The sequence below is a fragment of the Bombina bombina genome, chromosome 4, assembly GCF_027579735.1.
Source record: "Bombina bombina isolate aBomBom1 chromosome 4, aBomBom1.pri, whole genome shotgun sequence".
In the NCBI taxonomy this organism is placed as follows: Eukaryota; Metazoa; Chordata; class Amphibia; order Anura; family Bombinatoridae; genus Bombina; species Bombina bombina.
The window spans coordinates 702418046-702442376 of record NC_069502.1 but is presented as its reverse complement, the minus strand read 5'-3'; the positions used below and the strand labels follow the sequence as shown (position 1 = coordinate 702442376).

The window sequence follows — 24331 nt, the reverse complement described above, 5'->3', positions numbered from 1 at the left end:
TGCTTGGTATACAACACTGTACTATATATATATATATATATATATATATATATATATACAGGTAGCCCTCAGTTTATGCCGGGGTTAGGTTCCAGGAGGAATGGTTGTAAATTGAAACCCAGTTTATAATGTAAGTCAATGGGAAGTGAGGGAGTTAGGTTCCAGGTCCCTCTCAACATTGTCATAAGTAACACCTAATACATTATTTTTAAAGCTTTGAAATGAAGACTTTAAATGCTAAACAGCATTATAAACCTAAAAATATAGATTGTATCATCATCAAACTAAGTTTAATGAACAAAAACATTTGCTAAACATCACCTAATAAAATAATTATACAACAGACTGCATCATCATCAAACTAAGTTTAATGAACAAAAACGTTTTTTTTCCTTGCATTTTTCTGCAAACAGTTCTGTGCCTGATAAATTTTGCTCGATAGATCTGGTCTGATCTGTGTACACAGATCAATTTAAGGCTGTTAAGTTGCATAACTTTGCTGCAAAACAAGCGGACAGCTCCACCTACTGGCTATTTTAATTAGTGCATTGCTTTCCAAATGACTGAAAAAAAAGGTTGTTATTCTGAAACGGCGCAAATTGAACCGGCGTAACTGAGGGCCAACTATATATATATATATATATATATATATATATATAGATAGATAGATAGATAGATATATAGATATATAGATATATATATATATAGAGGTAGATATAGGTAGATATAGATATAAGCACAAAGACAGGTCACAGGAAGGAAGAGTGAAATCTCTTTTACCAGGGGTTGCTTCAGCGTCTCTCCTGGAGCTGCAATGACTGCTGAACTTAGCGTTTGCAATCAAAATAGACAACAAGAAGAATGTTCACCTTTGTGGTAAACCCAAGGTGGGGTAAGATGCAGACTTGTAGAAGGCACATAAATAACTGCTAAGGAGTATAAGTAAAACGCATACCTTTATTGAAAGCGGTTAAAACAATCACAGCAGTTGTAAACATGGCAGTGGCCAAGCAGCGTAGGTACTATCGGAGGATGATGTCATCTGACGCATTTCATGCCCTTCTGTCAATTATATATATATATATATTTTGCCATGTGGTTTTAGTTAGTATAGTGGATGGAAGAAACATTTTCTCCCCATTGCTTTATCTTCCATAAGCAACCAACCAGACCTAGCAAATTTCTTCTCCCCACATTTGTAAAGGGGAAAAAAAATTTTCATCTTACTTTATAAAGGACATCAGTATCATAAAGGTTAAATATGCAGATACAAATGATGTTTTGGAGTCTTGAGATCAAGATAGAGAAAAATTTTAACCGGGCAAATATGCCTCATGCGTACTTACCCAGGAACCTACTAATAAATGCTTAGAACTCATGTCCTATTTTAATTAGGCATATAGTACAATGTGTTGTCCTCTCCCTTATACCACTTAATTATTCATAAAATTATAAATAGTTTAATTGTTGAAAGAGGAGACAAAATATGTTTGACAATTTATCCCCATAAGCAACTTTTTCCAGGGAATAATTTAGTGCACAATATCAGAGCCAATGCTCATATTTATACTGTACCTAGGCATAGTAGGTGTGCACCAAGGCCCTCAGGATTTTAAGTGGACGCCATATTTTGAGTGGCAGCATACTGCCCTACTGTCTTTCACTCGTCAAAGCTTTTATTTATGTTATTTAGGATTATCCACTCTGCTTGGATCATGTTAAGGAAGCATCACCCCTTTATTTTGCCACATGTGCACCTATTTATTTCTGCAACCCTCTTTTTGTCTGCAAATACTTCATGTCTGGTGGTTGTAAAAGGGCCATTATAGCATTATAATGACATGCTCTAATTTATTAGAGCATGCAATTTAAACACTAGCAACAATGCAATACTATGTATTTAACCCCTGCAAAGGGATTACATACATGCTTAAAGTACTTCTTGGGAGACAAAGAAATGTTAAAACTATAATGGCTCTTTAATCCTTTAAATCAAATGGACTTTGCCCAGCATACCCTGTTGATATAGTACCTTTGTCTAACAGTCTGGCTCATGCTGTGGTACTTGCTGTCAGCTTTGACAATGGAGACTGCAGCCAGGACAGAAGGTATCTACTTTTATATGGTAAGGAGGAACTGATCATTCTTCCTTTACCATATGAAGGCAGGTTACTGGTACAGACAGTGACAGGGGGATAGCTGCATTACAGATTTATTTTTATTTTTTTGTTAATAAATCATTTTAAAAAAAAATAAGACTAAATACTACAAACTCAGTACTGTCATACAGCTGCCAGTACCTAAGATGGTGGCTTCTGGTGAGGAAGGAGAGTTAGAGGATCAGGGAGGTGGAAGGGATTAGGGAGGTGGGAGGGTTGAGTAGGGATCTCTACAGTGAATAAAAGAATTTAAAATTATTTAAATGTCCTATTTATACAAGTCCTAAAACTACAAACTGGCAGATTGTCTGCCAGTACCTAAGATGGTGGTGACCAGTCGGGGTGAGGGAGGGAAGAGAGCTGTTTGGTAGGGATTTGGTAAGGATTAGGGGATGGGAGGTGGCAGGCTAATCTTAGTTCTGATAGGTAAATAAAAAAAAAATATGTTGCAAAAATGCAAAAAATTCTCTGCTACTTTGGGCAAGTTTTTCTCTGAAATTCCAGGTACATTTTTTCTTACGCTGCAAAAAAATGTTTTCTACCATATGGAAATGTTAACTGAAGACTAGAAGTACACATAGGGTCAAGATCCTAGATGGCTATGGGATTTATGGGGGGTTAATCACACTGCTGTACATGTTGTTGCATATAAGGATAATGCTGCTTTGTACATGGCTCCTGGAAGTATTGAAAGGAGTACATACTATATATGGTTGACGTCTCTTCATGTAGGTACCTGAAAGGAGTTAATCACACAGCTCTATATTGTCTGGAAGCTTTAATCACTGCTTTGTAGGTCTGGATTGAAGGGCATAAACACAGATATATGTGTACTTGGCTGGAATAGTTAAAGGGATAGTCGTCAAAATTAACCTTTCATGATTCGGATAGAGCATGCAATTTTAAGCAACTTTCTAATTTACTCCTATTATCAATTTCTTTTTCTTTTGGTATCTTTATTTGAAAAAGCATGAATGCAAACATAGAAGCCCACCCATTAGTTCAGCACCTGGTTAGCACTTTCTGGTTGGTGCCGAAATGTAGCTATCCAATCAGCAAGCGCTACCCAGGTGATGAACCAAAAATGGGCCGTCTCCTAATCTTACCTTTGAATAAAGATATCAAGAGATTGAAGAAAAATTGATAATAGCAGTAAATTAGAAAGTTGCCTAAAATCACCTTGTCTATCTGTATTATGAAATTTTAATTTCGACTAGACTATTTCTTTAACCACTGATTTAGATCTGCCTGGCTGGAGGTAGTTAATCAGTGTGATCCATGTGTACCTGACTTGAAAGGATTATATTGGATCCCAGTCTACTTGTCCTTCTGGACAATCTATTTGTCTTGACTCGCTAGGGCTAGTTATTGGCAGGTGTAGTCTGAACAACTGTACAAAAATACCAGCACACAGGTTTCCATTTGGCCATATCCTAGTCCTGGTTCATGTAGAAATGATATATTTAGTAGACTATTATATATTACCTACTTCGAAGTCTAAGCCCATTCCCTTTCATTAGATATATTTACATTATTCAACATATGCTCTTATCACTTAAACTACTACTACTGATTTCTCAAAAAGGTTTGTAATTTATTCCTCATAAGTTCCTTTTGCATTGGTATAAAATGGAATGTTTAAGGGGGAGGTTTGCGGTTTCTGGCCTGTAGGTTATAATCAATTGCTTTAGTGCACTGGTTGAGAATCTTGTCCTGACCCCAGTGGTCTGAATTGATTTGATTTTTTCCATCAATAGGTGGTTTATATGTAGTGTTTTGTATATTAATGTTTGTCATGGATATATTAACATAACTACTTACAAAAATGTTTTATAATATTAGTAAATACGTCTCCAGAGAACAGTTGAGCCCTCAATATTATAGATTTATATAGACATATTTGTCTGTGTGTGTTTTGAGTATATAATAGTGCTCTAATAGGTAAGCATATTTATATATTCTAGTTCTGCCAAATGATCTTGTATTTTTTTATTAGGTATATGTCCACCCCTGACAACGGGCCCAATGATCTAACTTTCCTCAGCCTGGCCCTCACATGGGCAGACCTCATACAATAATCTATAAAAAAAAAAACGGTTGAACCAGGAATTCCTTGCAAGTTGTGAGTTTACCTCCATAGAAACTAATGAAGCTCACAAGAATACAGATTTTTTTAAAGGGAGACTGAGTGTGATAGGGACAACCTGCTTTAATAGTAACATTTTTCTTAAAACACATTTAATTGTTATTTTACTAATGTGTGCATTTTAACATATAATATCATTCTGCTGTCAGATGCTAGGATTAGGGTTGCCATCCAGCTGGGATTTTACTGACATGGCCGGTATTTTTTAAGGTTCAGGTTAAAGTTGAAAAAAAAAGATTAAACATAGAAGTACGGGTGTTAATAAACAAATGATCATTTACAATCAGTAAATATGCAAATGTATGCTAATTAGTACAGCCGGTAATTTTTTTTTAGAGTTCTCCATCCTAGGTGCGATGGATTCACAAATCTATTTGCTCTTACTAATCTTTGATCTCAATGAAGACAGCTCAACCAATGACAAGTTCTAATTGAGGTCATTTTTAGGAAAGTTAAACAGCCCTTGCTTTTTGCTGTGTATCGACTATTGCAACCTACTCCTAAATGGCCTTCCTAAATCCTGCCTCTTTTCCCTCCTATCTATCATGAATGCTTCAGCGAGACTCAGCTTCACGGCTCTGCTAGGCCCTACACTGGCTCCCCTTTTACAGAACAATTCCCCTAACCTATAAAGCAATCCCAACTATATTTCTTTACTTATCTCCAAATACTCCCCAGCCAATTCTCTTCTCACCATTCCAATTATTTATTCTCCCGTCTTTCACCTCTAAGACTTCTCAAATGCTGCTCCTGTCCTCTGGAACTCTCTACCCCGCTCCATCAGACTGTTTCTAGTTTTGTATAGTGTTAGGTGCTCTTTGAAAACCCACCTATTTAAACTCTCCTAGAACTGTTTTTTATTCTTACCAAAATAAAACTTGAACTGCCTTTACTAATGTGCTGTCACATTAGTAAATCTTATGTTACTGCACCCGCCTGTAAGCTCTCCTCCTTGTTTTGTTTAGTCTGTAATTTATTTGTATATTGCCATAATCTTTGTCATTGTATACCACTACTTTTGTACCAAGCACTACGGAAATTTTGCGGCACTATAAAATTAAATTATAATAATAAAAATTGTTCTTTTTTTCCCCACATTTCCTAGAGATGCTAAAAAGCAAAATCTGTAACCTAAGGATTCCAAATACTCCTAATTGCCTAAACTAGTTTTTTGATTTGCAGCATTTGCAGGTTACAGATTTTGCTTTTTGGTCTCCTAGGGAATGTAGGAAAAGCACAATAGCAAGAGGTGTTTATTAATGTGTGCTTGTTGGATACGTAAATAATGAATTTAATGTTATGCTATGTGAAACTGTTTGTAAACTTTGGGCTCCATTTAAGAAGCTGCTTCTTAATTACAAAGTGGCACTTCTCAATCCACCAGGAGATTGACAGCCCCTGCTTGCAGGGCGTGGCATTGCATACCCAGTGAATTGTGCAATTATAAATACAGTGTATTGCTGCCCACAAGCCGTTATGCCGGATGGATAGGGGAGGAGATGTCCGCCTCTGTCTGTCCGGCCCTTAATTGGAGCCCTTTATATGAGGCATTATAAATAGTGACATTACCATGAAAATCAGTGTCATATCCTTGTTTTTGCAAAATATTATATCTTAGCACATAGGGAAGTGGTAATATCCTCTCTTTTATTGCGTCAATATAGTATCTACGTCTAATATGTGTATTCAGCTGCTGTTTTAAGTGCCAGAAAAACTATTTGTTTTGTGCTGTAGCTGTGCTTTTTTCACCTGGGCACAATTTAGTAAAATGCTTGCTATAGCGTATCCTTTAGAGATGCTGAACCTTTTTGTTCGCTTAGCATGGTAATAATGTGTTCTGCTAAGCAAACTTACTTCCTGGTGTTTGTTTAACCTGTGTGGATTTTAGTATGCTAAAGTGACTCAGCGAGATTTTGCTCTCCCTTGTAATTTATCATTTCCTTTTGAAAAAAATGCAATTGTTGTGAGCACTGCAAATTGTGAAGAGTAACATATTTTACGTCAACATTGTATTTTTGAACATTAACCAAGAAGGAAAAAAAAGATTGTGAAGACAAAAAGGTAGGCAGATAAGCATTTAATACCTATTAAATTCAGTAAATAATTTTGCTTTCATGTTAAAATGTCTTTTTCCTTGCACATTTGCTTCAAGAAGAACATAATTTTTTTATGTAGCTACTGTGAGTATTAAATAATATTTTAAAGCATAAATATTAAGGTTCAAATTGTAATTTTAGCACTTTGAAAATTTGTAAGACTTGAAAAAGAGGTGAATTAATCATGCACATACTCGTGGCAAAAATACTGAAAAAATACACATCTGTAATAAATAAATATATAACAATTACGAAGTAGAGATATTTGGGCAAAATGGATCAAAAAAATTAAGCAGCAAAACTCTCAATTGTCTAAGAAGTAATGCTTAATTATTTAAGGGGAAATTGCAATCATTTTATGTATGCACAGTAGTTTAAATACAATGTTTAAAATGTATTATATTGCATTTTTGTTGTTTGTTTTTTAATGTCTCAGTGGTGAATACACTGTGGGAGCTGTCCCTATCAGCCAATGAGCAATAGAGTACCAGGACCCACATGGCATAATCAGGCACTTCTTGTTAGTTTAAATTTAAACAGATTCTATTAAACATGTTCAAAAAAGAATTGTGTATAAAAAGTTCATAAGTATTATAGAGGAACTGTGATCATCTTAAATGAAAGGGACATGAAACCCCAAAAATGTTTTTCATGATTCAGCATACAATGTTAAACAACTTTCCATATTATATAAATGTACTTTGTGCACTTGGTATCCTTTGTTGAAAAAACATATCTAGGCAGGCTCAGGAGCATCAATGGACTATTTGGACCTTGCTGCTGATTGATGATTGCAAATATATGATGCTAGCTTCCAAAACTTCCAAACGATATATCAAAAGGAAGCAAAACTGATCATAGAAGTAAAATATTTGAGGTTTCATGTCCCTTAAAAGCACACATTTCTGAAAATAGCAGAAAAAATGGAAAATCAATTACTGTGCATTTTTATGTTCTAAATTTATTAAATTGAACAATAGAAATAAAAAAATAGCATGGTATATAAAAATATTACAATCTAGACAACTAACAAAGAAAATGTATACTGAGTGGTTAATGTAGTCCTTGATCACCTTATATTTACCTAGATGAGGGAATGCACAGTAATACACCAATGAATGATTAGCAATGTGTAACAGTGCATAGGGTCGAGACTTACAAGACATTACTTGGATAGAATACTCAGTGTTTGACAAAAGAATACAAAAAAAGAGAAGAAAAAAGAACACAATAGAAATAGTATTTAATTTAAAGGTTTAAAATAAGAACCATGTATCAAAGTCTTGTAATATCTAAGTCTCATACTCATCCTAGCATGGATACAATACCTCAGGCTGAAAGCTAATTAGCTGAATACTAATAAACAAGACGACCAGGGAGATAGTGTCACGCCTCAATTTGGGAAGCAGAAAATATGTTCAGTGGCAGTGGACTCACCAGGTCACCCATCCTTTGTAGTTTAATGTGTAAAGTTCTATCTACATTTTAGAATTTAGCCATTGGATCCAATAAAACGTCATGTCTATAAATAAATCTTGCTTTCCTTTCAAATTGTAATGAGCCTTTTCTAAGTATAAGAAACCCACTTCTGTGCTCTTCTGATACCTAGGTATTAAACGCTTTGTACAATTCAACATTATTTTAAAGAGTGCTGATTTTAATTTGCAAGGGATCCGGATATTTCCATGCATGAGGATTGTTGTAACGTCACCTTGTAGTTGGAAAGAAAGTACCAATCACCAATGACCAATAATTTTCAACTCCTTTTTAAATTATTTTGCATTCCCACCAGATATGTAGGTGTGAGCTCTCCTTGCAACAACCCCTCCAACATCTTCTGAACATGTCAGGTAGATATGGGGCAATCTCTGTGGAGTGAGGTACCATCTTCTGTTTGATATTGGTGTCTTGTCTTGGATAGGCTTGTTCTTGTTATGCTTCCCAATTTTTGCTACGGAGGAGGAATTTGTGGGATACCATGCTAACGTTAACAATTTATAGCAAATTGATAGAATTCCATGAGCGAGGTGATTATTATTGCATAGATTTTCAAAGGGTGTTAAAGGTCTACCAAAGTGCTTTTTTATATGATAAAGAAGCTCCTTGCTTGGAAGTATGCTAACCAAATTTGAATGTGAATGGAAAGTCTGCCTTAAGGTAATTGAAGTCTTTTAAACCATCGTCACACAAAATAAGGAGAATTGGTATGTTGTAGGGTGAACCATTGAGTTCTATTGGTGTTGGTGGTTATCCATAAGGGAGAAGGGGATTGTTTAGTAACGGCATTAAGGGGGATAGGATAGTAGAAATTTGTGCTTTAGACTTGATTATTTTGTCCCAAATTGATAGGGTCTCTTTGATCAGTAGAATTTTCAAGCAGGTAAATTTACTGCATTGTTTATCTAGCCAGCATTGGTCTCCCAATCTGTTAGTTTGTGAAAGATTGTTTTCCAGTTGGACTTATGCTTGGCATTAATTCCACAACACCAGTGGACTATTCTACCCAAGCACAATTGTAAAGTAACAAATTAGGTGTACCTAAGCCTCCGCTATCAGGTTAAAAGTAACTTGATTATTTAGTTTTTGCTTTTTGTCTTTCCAAATACATTATTTTGCTCCTTTATGGGCATTGTAGTTATTAAGATTCGTGTTCTTACTAAACTATTTTGCTATTTTAATCCATGAGATCCATTTTAAGACACCATCATCAAATTGATTTCTCAAGATGGGAACATACACCCCATGGCTTACATATCCTAAGTAGCCAATTTAAAAAAAATAAATAAGGAAGATGATTTCTTCTAGCTGAATGTAAACGGCAGCAATGATGTGAGGCATGATTTACATGAATGTGCCCTTCACCTGACATCAAGTAAACAGAAAATTTTATTCTTGTGGGAGCTGATATACGGGCTTAGTAATTCGCCCCCCATCCGCCTGAATTACTGTCTCTAACTACCTGATGACATCATAAGACCCGCAAGAACGAGACAACGATAGGGATGGGGAGTGCATATCCTTTCCCCATCTGCAATAGGGGGGGTCTACAGGATCTAGACTAAAACTACTCCAGGATGATGACACATGTTCATTATCCTCACAGCAGAAGAAAAAGAGTTTAGGAGGGTACACTGGTGTGGGTGTCCTTAAAAAAATCCATCTCTGCCAGGCATTTTAAGGCAGGGCCCAGATTTAAAAAAAAAAAAAAAAAATGGAGTGTCACACTACATATGTATTCACCTTGTTTACACATTGAACCACACTGTTGGATATCTCCACATTTTTCCTGCTTTTTTCAACCCCGTAAATTATTTGAATACAAAGTTCAAGTACTGCAGTAGCTATACTGCCAAGTGAATCCTGAGTAGAATTTTAGTTATGTAATTAGTTTGTGGGTGTCTTTCGGAAATAAACTAATGCCAAATATGGCAGCCTCCAGCAACATTTAGCTATTTTCTGAGCCAGATTTCTTCTTGTGAAAGTGCAACACACTAAGATCTGAATTTGCACAGATCTTAGTGTGTTCTCTAAGCTCTGAAAATAGCTGAATGGCTCTTGTGGCCACCATACTCTGCATTAGTTTGCTTCTGAAAGACACAAATACACGTGGAGTGTTAAACATATAGGGGCCAGCATTAGTACAATAATAAAATGTTCTGGCCAAAAGTTTTGAGAATGACACAAATATTAATTTTTTACAAAGTCTGCTGCTTCAGGGTTTTTAGATCCTTTTTGTCAGATGTTACTATGGTATACTGAAGGATAATTACAAGCATTTCATAAGTGTCAAAGGCTTTTATTGACAAATACATTAAGTTTATGCAAATAGTCAATATTTGCAGTGTTGACCCTTCTTTTTCAAGACCTCTGCCCTGGCTTGCTGTCAATAATTTTCTGGGCCACATCCTGACTGATGGGAGCCCATTCTTGCATAATCAATGCTTGGAGTTTGTCAGAATATGTGGGGGGGTTTTGTTCACCCGCCTCTTGAGGATTAACTACAAGTTCTCAATGGTTTTAAGGTCTGGGGAGTTTCCTGGCCATGGACCCAAATTTTTGATGTTTTGTTCCCCAAGCCACTTAGTTATCACTTTTGCCTTGTGGCAAGGTGCTCCATCATGCTGAAAAAGGCATTGTTCGTCGCCAAACAGTTATTGGATGGTTGGGAGAAGTTGCTCTTGAAGGATGTTTTTGTACCATTCTTTATTCATGGCTGTGTTCTAAGGCAAGATTGTGAGCCCACTTATTGGCTGAGAAGTAACCCCACACATAAATGGTCTCAGGATGCTTTACTGATGGTAGCACTCACCTTTTCTTCTCCGGACAAGGTTTTTTCCAGATGCCTCAACAATCGCAAAGGGGATTCATCAGAGAAAATTATTTTACCCCTGTCCTCAGCAGTCCAATCTCTACCTTTTGCAGAATATTAGTCTGTCCCTGATGTTTTTCCTGGAGAGAAGTGGCTTCTTTGCTGCCCTTCTTGACACCAGGCCATGCTCCAAAAGTCTTCATCTCACTGTGCATGCAGATGCACTCACACCTGCCTGCTTCCATTCCTGAGCAAGCTTCTGCACTGGTGGTGCCCCGATCCGGCAGCTGAATCAACTTTAGAAGATGGTCCTGGAGCTTTCTGGACTTCCTTGGGCTCCCTGAAGCCTTCTTCACAACAATTGAACTTCTCTCCTTGAAGGTATTAATGATTCGATAAATGGTTTATTTAGGTGCAATCTTATTAGCAGCAATATTCTTGCCAATGATGACTGCACGTGTTTCCTTGCAGGTAACCATGGTTAACAGAGGAAGAATAATGATTTCAAGCACCGCCCTCCTTTTAAAGCTTCCAGTCTGTTATTCTAACTCAGCATGACAGAGTGGTCTCTAGCCTTGTCCTGTCAACGCTGACACATGTGTTAATGAGAGAATAACTGACATGTCAGCTGGTCCTTTTGTGGCAGGGCTGAAATGCTGTGGAAATGTTTTTTATTGGATTAAGTTCATTTTCATACCAAACTGAAATCTGCTACACTATTGTGAGCTCTTTTATTTTGGAGGTGAAAGCAACAAGGTAGACTCGGAGGATGTGGGCAGCTCACTTCCCTGGAAGTGACACAGCGCCACCACTTTCAACACTTTCTGCTTCTATACACGGTTTGGGAGAACCGGGGCTGGCAGCGAGCACCTGAAGGGAAGTGCTAATATTACTTCATACTTTATCCTTTCTAATACACTTCATTCCATAAGTGTAGGATTCTATCAGCCAATCGGAATTAAGGTAGGAAAATCTGATTGGCTGATGGAATCAGCCAATCAGATTCAAGTTCAATCCGATTGGCTGATCCAATCAGCCAATCAGATTGAGCTCGCATTCTATTGGCTGATCGGAACAGCCAATAGAATGCGAGCTCAATCTGATTGGCTGATTCCATCAGCCAATCAGATTTTTCCTACCTTAATTCCGATTGGCTGATAGAATCCTATCAGCCAATCGGAATTGAGGGGACGCCATCTTGGATGACGTCCCTTAAAGGAGCCGTCATTCGTTGTAGTCCGTCGGTGAAGAAGGTGGTTCCGCGTCGGCGGAAGGAAGATTCAAGACCCGGCTTGGAAGATGACTTCGCCCGGATAGAAGACCTCTTCAGCGCCTCTTTGAAGATGACATCGGCCGGATCGAAGACTTCTTCAGCGCCGCCTGGATGATGACTTCATCGGATGGAAGATTTCTTCAGCGCCGCTTGGAGGATTAACTTCTTCCGCTCCGGATGTCCTCTTCAGTTCCATCGGTGGCTCGGCTGAGTGAAGACGACTCAAGGTAGGATGATCTTCAGGGGATTAGTGTTAGGTTTTTGTAAGGGGGGTTTGGGTTAGATTAGGGGTATGTGGGTGGTGGGTTTTAATGTTGGGGGGGGTTGTATTTTTCTTTTACAGGCAAAAGAGCTGAACTTTTTGGGGCATGCCCCCACAAATGGCCCTTTTAAGGGCTGGTAAGGTAAAAGAGCTTTGAAATTTATGTAATTTAGAATAGGGTAGGGATTTTTTTATTTTGGGGGGTTTGTTATTTTATTAGGGGGCTTAGATTAGGTGTAAGTAGCTTAAAATTGTTGTAATATTTTTAACATGTTTGTAACTTAATTTTTTATTTTTTGTAACTTAGCTTTTTTTATTTTTTGTACTTTAGTTAGTTTATGTAATTGTATTTCATTTTAGTTATTTGTAGGTAGTTTATTTAGTTAATTTAATGATAGTGTAGTATTAGGTTTAATTGTAACTTAAGTTAGGATTTATTTTACAGGTAATTTTGTATTTCTTTTAGCTAGGTAGTTATTAAATAGTTAATAACTATTTAATAACTATTCTAACTAGCTAAAATAAATACAAAGTTACCTGTAAACTAAATATAAATCCTAAGATAGCTATAATATAAGTATTAATTACATTGTAGCTATCTTAGGGTTTATTTTACAGGTAAGTATTTAGTTTTAAATAGGAATAATTTATTAAAGTATAGTGTAGTGTTAGGTGTAATTGTAACTTAGGTTAGGATTTATTTCACAGGTACATTTCTCTTTATTTTAGCTAGGTAAGCTATTAAATAGTTAATAACTATTTAATAGTTATTGTACATGGTTAAAATAAATTGAAAGGTACCTGTAAAATAAAAATAAATCCTAAGATAGCTAGAATATAATTATTATTTATATTGTAGCTATATTAGGGTTTATTTTAAAGGTAAGTATTTAGTTTTAAATAGGATTCATTTAGTTAATAAGAGTTAATTTATTTAGATGTATTTAATTAATATTTAAGTTAGGGGGCGTTTGGGTTAGGGTTAGACTTAGGTTTAGGGGTTAATAATTTTATTACAGTGGCGGCGGCGTAGTGGGGGGCAGGATAGGGGTTAATAAATTTATTATAGGTGGCGACGGTGTAGGGGGGGCAGATTAGGGGTTAATACATTTAATATAGGTTGCGGCGGGTTCAGGGAGCGGCGGTTTAGGGGTTAATACATTTATTATAGTTGCGGTGGGCTCTGGGAGCGGCGGTTTAGGGGTTAATATGTATAGAGTAGCTTGCGGTGGGCTCCGGGAGCGGCGGTTTAGGGGGTAATAACTTTATTTAGTTGCGGCGGTGTAGGGGGGGTCAGATTAGTGGTGTTTAGACTCGGGGTACATGTTAGGGTGTTAGGTGTAGACAGCTCCCATAGAAATCAATGGGATGTCTGTCAGCAGCGAACTTGTACTTTCGCTATGGTCAGACTCCCATTGATTCCTATGGGATCCGCCGCCTCCAGGGGTGGCGGATTGAAAACCAGGTACGCTGGGCCGTAAAAGTGCCGAGCGTACCTGCTAGTTTTTTGATAGCTAGCAAAAGTAGTGAGAATGTGCCGCACTTGTGTGCGGAACATCTGGAGTGACGTAAGAATCGATCTGTGTCGGACTGAGTCCGGCGGATCGAAGCTTACGTCACAAAATTCTACTTTTGCCGGTCTCGAGCCTTTGATAACTAAGGCGAATCAGCCTCGCCACAAATACGCTGCGGAATTCCAGCGTATTTGAGGTTGACGGCTTGATAACTACCCCCCATGGAATAGTATGGATTAGAAAATATTGTTAAGCCTATCTAGCTGAGGAAATATCTGAAGAAGGATTGGTATTTTTAGAAAAAGGGTGTTGAAAGATGTTCACCTAGATTACGAGTTTTGCGTTCCAGTTTTAACGCTGAAAAAATGGCCATTTCAGCGTAAAAACACAGGAACGCAGCCATTACGAGTCTTGTCGGTATAGCTATACCGCAAGCATTTTAGCTTGTAACATTTTTGCGTGGGATTTCCATAGCGCCAGTATTGCAGGTTGTTCGGTGAGGCTAAAATGCTTGCGTTCCAGCTTATACCGACACGATTAGTTCCGCTATCTGAGACCAGATACACAAAACTCATAACTAAACTGTTACAAAGTACACTAACACCCATAAACTGCCTATTAACCCCTAAACTGAGGCCCTCCCGCATCGCAAACACTAAATTAAACTTATTAACCCCCAATCTGCCGCTCCGGAAATCGTCGTCACTAATAACATTTATTAACCCCTATTCCGCCGCTCACTGACAACGTCACCACTATAATAAACTTATTAATCCCTATTCCCCCGCACCCCAAGATCGCCCACACTATAATAAAGCTATTAACCCCTATTCCGCTGCTCCCCGATATCGCCACCACTAAATAAAGTTATTAATCACTAAACCTCTGGTCTCCCACATCACCGCCACTAAATAAACCTATTAAACCCTAAACCGCCAGCCCCCCACATCGCAAAAAAATAAATTAAACTATTAATTCCTAAACCTAATAACCCCCTAACTTTAAATTAAAATTACAATATCCCTATCTTAAAATAAATAAAAACTTATCTGTGAAATTAAAAAAAAATTTAAGTTTAAACTAACAATTAACCTAACAACTATTATACTAAAATTAAAATAACTACAAATTAAATCAACTAAATTACACACTAAAAAAAACTAACACTACTAAAAAAAATAAATTCTAAAATTACAAAAAATAAAAAATAGTAAATTACAAAAAATAACAAACACTAAATTACGAAAAATAACAAATGAAATTATCCAAAATAAAAACAATTACACCTAATATAATAGCCCTATAATAATAAAAAAGCCCCCTCCTCCAAAAAAAACCCTAGCCTACAATTAACTACCAATAGCCATTAAAAGGGCCTTTTGTAGGGCATTGCCCTAAAGAAATCCGCTCTTTTCCCTGTAAAAAAAATACAAAGACCCACCCAACAGTAAAAACCCACCACCTAACCAACCCCCCAAGATAAAAAAGCCTAACTCTAACAAAAACCTAAGCTACCCATTGCCCTGAAAAGGGTATTTGTTTGGGCATTGTCCTTAAAAGGGCATTTAGCTCTTTTGCATTGCCCTGTAAAGGGAATTTAGCTCTTTTAAGAAAACCCAAACACTAACCCCCGACGATCCACTAACAGTTTTTGAAGTCCGGACATCCAGGCGGTGAAAAGTCTTCATCCAGGTGGCGAGGTCTTCATCCATCCAGGCGGCATCTTCTATCTTCATCTAGACGGTGTCTTCTATCTTCATCCCGGCAGCATCTTCTATCTTCATCCCGGCGGCATCTTCTATCTTCATCCCAGCAGCGCAGAGCTGGTCCATCTTTCAAGACATCCGGCGCAGAGCATCCTCTTCATACCATTGCCGCCGTACACTGAATCTTCAATGCAAGGGGGAGCCTTTTCAAAATGGCGTCCCTTGCATTCCTATTGACTGATTTGATTTTTGAAATTCACATCAGCCAATAGGATGAGAGCTACTGAAATCATATTGGCTGTTCAAATCAGCCAATAGGATGAGAGCTACTGAAATTCTATTGGCTGATTTGAATAGCCAATAGAATTTCAGTAGCTCTCATCCTTTTGGCTGATTTGAACAGCCAATAGGATTTCAGTAGCTCTCATCCTATTGGCTGATTTGAATTTCAAAAATCAAATCAGCCAATAGGAATGCAAGGGACGCCATTTTGAAAAGGCTCCCTTGAATTGAAGATTCAGTGTACGGCGGCGACCGTATGAAGAGGACACTGTGCGCAGAATGTCTTGAAGGATGAACGCGCTCCGCCGGGCTGAAGATAGAAGATGCCGTCTGGATGGATGAAGACGCTGCCTGGATGGATGAAGACTTCGCCTCCTGGATGTCCGGACTTCAAAAACTGTAAGTGGATCGTCAGGGGTTAGTGGTGGGTTTTTTTTTCTAAAAAGAGCTAAATGCCCTTTTTAGGGCAATGCAAAAAAGCTAAATTTTGTTTATTTTTCGTAAATTTAGTATTTTTTATTTTTTGTAATTTTAGAATAATTTTTTTTTAGCAGTGTTAGTTTTTTTTTTAATGTGTAATTTAGTTTATTTAATTGATAGTTATTTTAATTTTAGTCTAATAGTTATGTTAAGTTAATTGTTAGTTTAAACTTAGGTTTTTTTAATTTCAGAGGTAAGTTTTTATTTATTTTAAGATAGGGATATTGTAATTTTAATTTAAAGTTGGGTTTTTTTAGGTTTAGGGGTTAATAGTTTAATTTTGGTTTTTTTGCCATGTGGGGGGCTGGCGGTTTAGGGGTTAAAAGGTTTATTTAGTGGCGGTGATGTGGGAGGCCAGAGGTTTAGGGGTTAATAACTTTATTTAGTAGCGGCAATGTCAGGGAGCGGCGGAATAGGGGTTAATATCCTTGTTATAGTGGCGGCGATGTTGGGGTGCGGGGGAATAGGGATTAATAACTTTATTATTGTGGCGGGGATATCTCCATTCTGCGCTTCAGGTGTTAGCCAACAAATGTTTTAAACTAAATTTGTATTTCTGATTTGTGTGCTATATACTACATACGGTTGTTATAAAAGAGGTTTACAGTATTTAAAAAGAGCATATGGGGGGGCGTGTCTAGCAGCCATCATGGTCGGTAGCATTATTGGAAGTGGAGTAAACGGGGCTTATGGAATGGCCGTTTTTCTACCAACCACAGACATTTAGCTTGATTTCTCCAGCAAAGAAGATCTCTCTGTCAGATACTGAACCATTTGTTATCTTTCTTAAGTGTGATATACCTTTGGTGCACACTACGGACCATTAGGCCTTATTGTGGCGCATTACCGCAAGTATTACAGACTCCCCTCCCCCCCTTGTGCCGGGGGTTATCGGCACAACATCCCTCAATTAATTTTTACAGCGGAGGCTCTCAGATGACTTTTACGGCGATGGAGGAAGAAGATTATGCATTAATAACGACCTTACTAGCTGGGTTTGAAAATAAAATGGCAAAATACTTTGACCACCTCATACTTCTGGCACGCATCCAACACGCGGAGGAGGATGACAGCGTGTGTAAGACAGAGGGGTCAGAAACTACAGAGCATCACTACAGTGAACAACCCGAGGATACTGACCCTTTTCTTGTGGCCCGGGTAGCTCAGTAACAAGCCAGGGACTCTTACTGTATAGGTGCTGCGGAACGGAGCGACATACAGGATGCTCGGCAGCGTGAAAGTGGATGTAACTCAATTCCTCTCGCCGCTATTGAGCATAGGGCACCAATGAATCTGAACTTGTCCTCGGTCACGGCCTGGAGAGATGCGGCCGGTCTGCCGTGTGGTGTCTGGGACATAAGTAAATCTCTAGAATTCAGCAGTAGTGTCCTTTTGAAGAGGTGGGTAGTAAGAGGTCACGATCTCCCCTCAGACTGCGCAGCAGATATGCAGCCAATGACCCATACAAGGAAGAACCCTTTTGACTTTATGTCTGGAACCCTGAGCCCATGCAAAGTCGGAATAGGATAAAGGCCTTCTATCCATCTAGGATATGCAGAATACTTTTGTTCAAGTCTGCATTTTTTCCCCTAATTCTGTTCAAGCACTTTGCATTCTAGTGACTTTATCCACAGTTGAACTGTCTGTATGTTATGTTTTTGTGGGGAAGTCTCAAGGTTTGGTAGTTAAGGCACACGTTTATGTGTTTATTTCATGACCGTTATAGTTTAATTGTTAAGTTCACCTATTTTGTGCTGATGTTGGTATCTAGGACTCATAATAGTTCATAAGTAGCTGCCAGCTCAAACTAGGCAATTCCTCGGAACCCCTTGCCGCGTTAGTATGCACACCCTCCAGTACCATGTCCCTTAGTATATACTGGCCGGAGCAGTATAGTAGACCTTGTGCCTACAGTAATTCTACTCAACTAAACATCTGCTTTGTTAACGGGTGCATGGTGACTGTATTTATGCCAGGATTGCTATCAGTTGAACGTTAGTTTGAGATATTACATTACTCTATCACTTTATTTTCATATGTTATAACTTGTTTTGACTCCTCTAAATATTGCTCTATTTAATTTTACTCTGTGTTCTGGGAACCTTAGATAGTTAAGTTTGATCATTTCTGTGAGTGCTATTAATGAGAGAGGGGCTTACTGCTTTTTATACATTTACAACAAGATAGACTGTCTACCAGTTATGTTCACAAACATATGTAGTACACTATAGCAGGATATATAATATTTACTACTGCTTTCTTGTTAACATATGAAAACTGTACTTAACTAATATTTGTCTGTTTAATATTTGCCTTCCTAGATATTCGGTTATTGCTGAATATACATGCTACTCCTTATCTATAAGTCTTTGCAACTCCACCATAGTTGAGATGAAAGAATATTTAGCTATGTGCCAGCAAGTTTCCCTCTCCTGCTCCTTTTACTCCAAACAAATATCCAGAGCACTTACCAGGTTCATCTTCTCCCTTTTTATACCAGCTACATTTCATGTAGAGCAATCTATTATAGCTCCGCCTCCCCCCCCTTATACTGGGTCCTATACCCATTTTTCTTTAATCCAAGCGGCTCTTGTCGGCTGTAATCTTTTCCTTCTCTCACAGTATTCTTGTTAGTTATATCCCTCCATCGCTACAGATCTCTTGAATAATCCAAAAATCCCAGTCAGCTATCTGATAAATATTTTTCTCACCACAAGTGGACTTGCTGATTTCTCACTATATTATCATTCTGTATCCACTTCAGTTTACAGGGAGTGGTCTACTTGGCCTAACCCTTCACGACACAGGGATATAACTCTGTCAACTTATATTCGTAATACCCCTCATAACACTAAAAAGAGACCCTATATTTACTCCTGAGAAATTCCACCTCTATACTCACCAGCAAATGAAGAACTATGTATGTGTTAAGTATAAGATGATAATTATTACATCATTGTCTAAGACTTATTGTATACCTTTTTATGTTTGTAATTTCTATGCACATACCCATGTGGAGTTGTATTACTTTATTTTCTCCTGTTTGTCTCAATAAAAATATAAAAAAAAAAAAAAGAGCATATGTTGCAAATTAAATAACTTCTGTAAGTAAATGTATATGATTGCAAAGTGATACAAATACCTTGTCGAGGGAAACACTAGAATATGCTCCAGATTAATCATCTAGACCTGAGAGTATAAAGTTTTAAAGTATAAGGGACATATAGAGGTCTAACACCTCTCACTATGAGAGCTCTGAAGAGAATATGCAATATGGGGCTTACTAAACTATATCAGTTTGTTAAATAAGAACTGAAATTTAAAGTAGTTCAATAAATTAACCAAATCATTTATTGTAAGTTTTACAGCAATATACATTTAAAATAGTAATTAAATAAAAATGTAAGGTAGTTTGGCCCATAGTGTTTATAGAAATGTTTTACTTTACCATGTTTGTAAGAGTAGTAGCTTTAAAATTACATTTATAGAACAGATATATTGATTTAAAGGTTGATATTCACTAAGATAAGAGAGAGTGAATACTATTGGATTTTTAAAATGCATACCTTTATATCCAGATTGATTAAATAAAAAGATTGATCTGTCTATTTTCTGATGCTATTGGCTAGATATATTAACATCTGAAAGTCCTCATTTGAGCCAGCAACTGATATTTATAAAGTAGCGGTTTAAACCTCTACTTCAGGTGAAATGCGGACAGGTTCACAGAAAGTGAGACTTGTATGTTTGCAAATTGATAAATGTAGCACTATATTTGGGGAATCAATTGAATATATATGATAGAAATAGATTTAATATGTGAATAATTTGGGTATTATATTATGCCATATTATAATGGTAGATATTAATCGTAGTGAAGGGATTATCAGGTAGCTTGTAAGGTTAATTTTAGCTGTAGTGCAGAGATGACCCTCCCACCCCCTGATCCCTATTGGATCCCTCCCAAACCGCTATCTTCCTTCCCTCACCCCACTGGTCACCACTATCTTAAGTACTGGCAGACATTCTGCCATTATGATGTTTAAGGAAAGTTTTTTTGTTTTGTTTTTTTTTAAATGTATTTAATGTATGGAACCCTCATTCCCCCCCGCCACCCCGAACAGCTCTCTAACCCTCTCCTCTTCACTAGGTGCCACCATCTAAGGTACTGGCAACTGCCTGCTAGTACCCAATTTGTATTTTTTTATTATTATTCTTTTTACTACTTATTTATTTTTTAAATATTTTTCTGTAGTGTAACGATCCCCCGTAACCCTTCCCTCCAACCAATTGCTTGAGTGACCCTCCCTCCCCCTTTACTATATTGTTGGGGATTCCTCCTCCTCCCTCACCAAACATATTTATTGGGAGTGGAGGTGCTTTTATGGTTCATGCAAGCCAGGTGTGAACTACCTGAGCAGTTTAGAAGTTGCAGCCTGTGGCTACTCACCAGGCATGGTGTTAGAAGTAGAATAGGTTATCTTCTGATGAATATGACAGTGTGATATGTTATGTGGCGCCCCTTTTGTGTGTTCAGTGAAGAGGATTGAGGATGAGTACACACCGTGGTATAGTTTGAACAGACACTGATTTGATTAATTAATTTGTACTGGATCTGATTTATTGTTAAGACAGTTGCATTTGTAATACACATTATATATTATTTTATTTTTTTAATTGTTCATTGTTGTGGTGTGGCTGTTTATTATTCACTTCACCTTCTATTAGGGTGTTTCAATTGATATTTTTTTGTTGTAGCACTATTATTTTTAACACCACATATTAATATTAGGTTTGAATAGCAACACCATGTAGATTGCTTTCATCCATAATGAATGCCTCTGCCAGGCTCATCTTCCTTACACGTTGCTCTTCATCTGCAGCACCTCTCTGCCAATCCCTTCACTGGCTTCCTCTTGCCTCCAGGATTAAACACAAAATCCTCACTCTGACATACAAAGCCCTCAGCTGCACTGCTCCCCACTACATTTCAGACCTTGTCTCCAGATACTCTCCCTCCCGTCACCTTCGCTCTGCTTATGATCTCCTTCTCTCCTCCTCTCTTGTTGCTTCCTCACATTCCCATTTACAGGACTTCTCCACACTGGCCCCATCTTGTGGAACTTCCTGCCTCGCTCCACAAGACTCTCCCCTAGTTTTAACAGCTTCAAGCACTCCCTAAAGACTCTACTATTCAGGGATGCATACAGCCTACGCTAACCTTTACTAACTCCATTGCTTTCTCCTTTAACCCCTTAGCATGTAAGCCTATGAGCCCAGCTGTCTCGGCAGTGCCCTCTACCCATTTGATCCCTGTAAATGTTATCTTGTATGCTGCCTATGTTTGGCGCTCTACAAATACCTAATGATAATAATAATAAAAACCATTGTTTTATATTTTTTTTGGTCTTGAGCAATATATATTTTTCTACAAACAAAACATAAAGTATTAAAGGTACATGTCACCCATATGTTAAAGGGACATGAAACCCAATATGTTTCTTTTTAATGATTCAGATAGAGCATACAATTTTAAAAAAAGGTTTCCAATTTACTTCTATTATCAAATTGTTCTTCTTGATTGATAAGATATCTAGATAAGTAACGTGCACATGTGTGGATCACTGCTTAGCAGGAAATAGTGTTGCCATCTAGTGCTCTTGCAGTGCTACAGATATGTGCACGCTCCTGAGCTTACCTTTCTGCTTTTCAACAAAGGATGCCACAAAAAGCAAATACATTTGATAATTTAATCAATTGAAATATTGTTTAAAATTGCATGCTCTATCTGAATTGTGAAATAAAACTTGGTTTTATGTTCTTTTAAATCACTTGAGTATAGGAGTATATCTGAAAATATCATCTCTGTGTAAAAAAAAAAAGGAAGTTGTTTTACCTACAAATTTCGTCAATAACCACATCCTATTGTAAAGGGACTCTGCACATCCAATCAAGATGCTAGTTCAAGGATTTGCAACGATACATGCATCTGGCATATATAGGCACAGTCAGTTTAATTCCCTTCTCAGTTTACTATGAAATGATTATGGCGAAATTCCACTATATCACGGTGAAGCTGATGGTGCTGATTGGCTGTTTATTTTCACCATTACCGCAGCTGAAAGATAACTGTTCACTGAGCTGAAGATATTTTGAGGTAAAATATCTTCCTTTTTACTTAATGATGTTGATGTGCTGTATCACTTTCAGGTGATTTAGCATATGGGTACCATGTACCTTACATAACAATATGTAAAGAAAAGAAATCAGGTGGTGATTAACAAGTAATCCTGAGAAAGCTTAAAGGGACATAATACTCATATGTTAAATCACTTGAAACTGATGCAGTATAACTGTAAAAAGCTGACAGGAAAATATCACCTGAGCATCTCTATGTAAAAAAGGAAGATATTTTACCTCACAATCTCCTCAGCTCAGCAGAGTAAGTTCTGTGTAAAAAGTTATTCTCACCTGCTCCCAGCTGCAGGTAAAAATAAAAAAGAAAAGAAGAAATTAACAGCAGCCAATCAGCATCAGCAGTGCTGAGGTCATGAACTCTTACTGTGATCTCATGAGATTTGACTTAACTCTCATGAGATTTCATAGTAAGCTTCCTTTACCTGATTGGTGAAATAATATGAGAGTGCACGAAGCTCATCCTTTCAGCTGTCCCAGGACAGACACACTAAAATGCTGCTTAGAAATCATTTACAATGGGAGGTGGCTACTGAGGAACTTTTGAGGTAAAATATATTTCTTTTTTACATAGAGATGTTCAGGAGATATTTTCTAGTCCGCTTTTTACAGCTATGCTGCATCACTTTCAAGTGTTTAAATATTTGGGTATTATGGCCCTTTAACAAATCAGGTAACAGAAGGTTAGACTGTATTATTGTTATTATTATTATTATTAACCATTATTTGTAGAGCGCCAACAGATTCCGCAGTGAATAGGGAGAATAGAAAATATATAAAATATACATATATATGTGTGTGTGTGTGTTCCAGTTACGTTTTTGTGTTGTTCCTCAGTTTAACCAAATAAACACGTAATTAGAGCTATAATTTAAGAACGCATTCTTATTACAGTTGTTATTAATGAAAAATCCCCTTGCACCTTAAGCCTTTGGTTGAGGCATTATGCTATTCCCTTTTCTAGATTGTTCTTGTAGGACTAAAAAGCAATCTGTAAACATATAAGGCGATACATGTTATAAAGATATTTTCTGTATAATCATACTGGCTTTCACGAAAAACCTACAGGAATGTTTTCTGCTTAATGCTGCTTTTCTCTATTTCAGTCTCTAAAGATTTATTAAATGTTGATAACACATGCAGCAGTGTAAAATAATGTGTGTGAGGGTGCACTGCCCTGCTTAAATAGCCGTGAGGTCTAATTCTGTCTGAATCTAGTAGACATCAGCCTAGCTTTGTCTGCCTGTTCTATGCAATGAGATTAAATGAAACCCAAATTGTTTCTTACATGAATAAGATAGCGATTTTAAACAACTTTCTAATTGACTTTTACTATCTAATTTGTTTTGTATTGTCTTGGTATCCTTTGTTGCAAAAAGATACCTAGGTAGGCTCAAGAGCTGCTGGTTAATGACTGCACATATATGCTTTATGTTATTGGCTCACCCAGTGCGTTAACTAGCTCCCAGTAGTCAATAAAAGATACTAAGAGAATGAAGGGATTATGTACCTTTTTGAACAACAAAAATGCTGGTGTTTACTGTCCCTTTAATGTTGTGCTTTTTTAAATGACTATATACTTTTGGGATAATGTGTAATCTGGTTATATATTTTTATCTTGATAGATTTTGGGACTTTTCCAAGCCATCACCCCTTATTGAAACTGTGGAACACCATACCGAATTTGCCTGTGGCCTTGATTTCAGTGTTCTTGTTCCTGGGCAGGTAATACAGAGTTTAATAGCTCTTTCTTTAGTAATGTTTAGAAAAAAGGTCTATATCCATCTCCTTTTATTATTTATAATATTAGTAGTTATTTTAACCTAAAGTAGATCTGTACAATAATTATTGTTTGTATTAACCTTTTTATAGCACTTCCATTACAACTGTATATATAGTTAAGACAAAA

The 24331-nt window shown here is 37.2% G+C and overlaps 1 protein-coding gene across 1 annotated transcript in view; it reads left to right on the top strand.

Annotated features, from left to right (window-relative positions):
• Nucleotides 1–24331, top strand: part of PEX7 (peroxisomal biogenesis factor 7) — a 778079-nt gene that overhangs the window by 632659 nt on the left and 121089 nt on the right. Inside the window, exon 9 of the mRNA XM_053710885.1 lies at nucleotides 24048–24147. Coding sequence (XP_053566860.1) covers nucleotides 24048–24147 — 100 coding nt within the window. The remainder of the gene's footprint in view (nucleotides 1–24047; nucleotides 24148–24331) is intronic.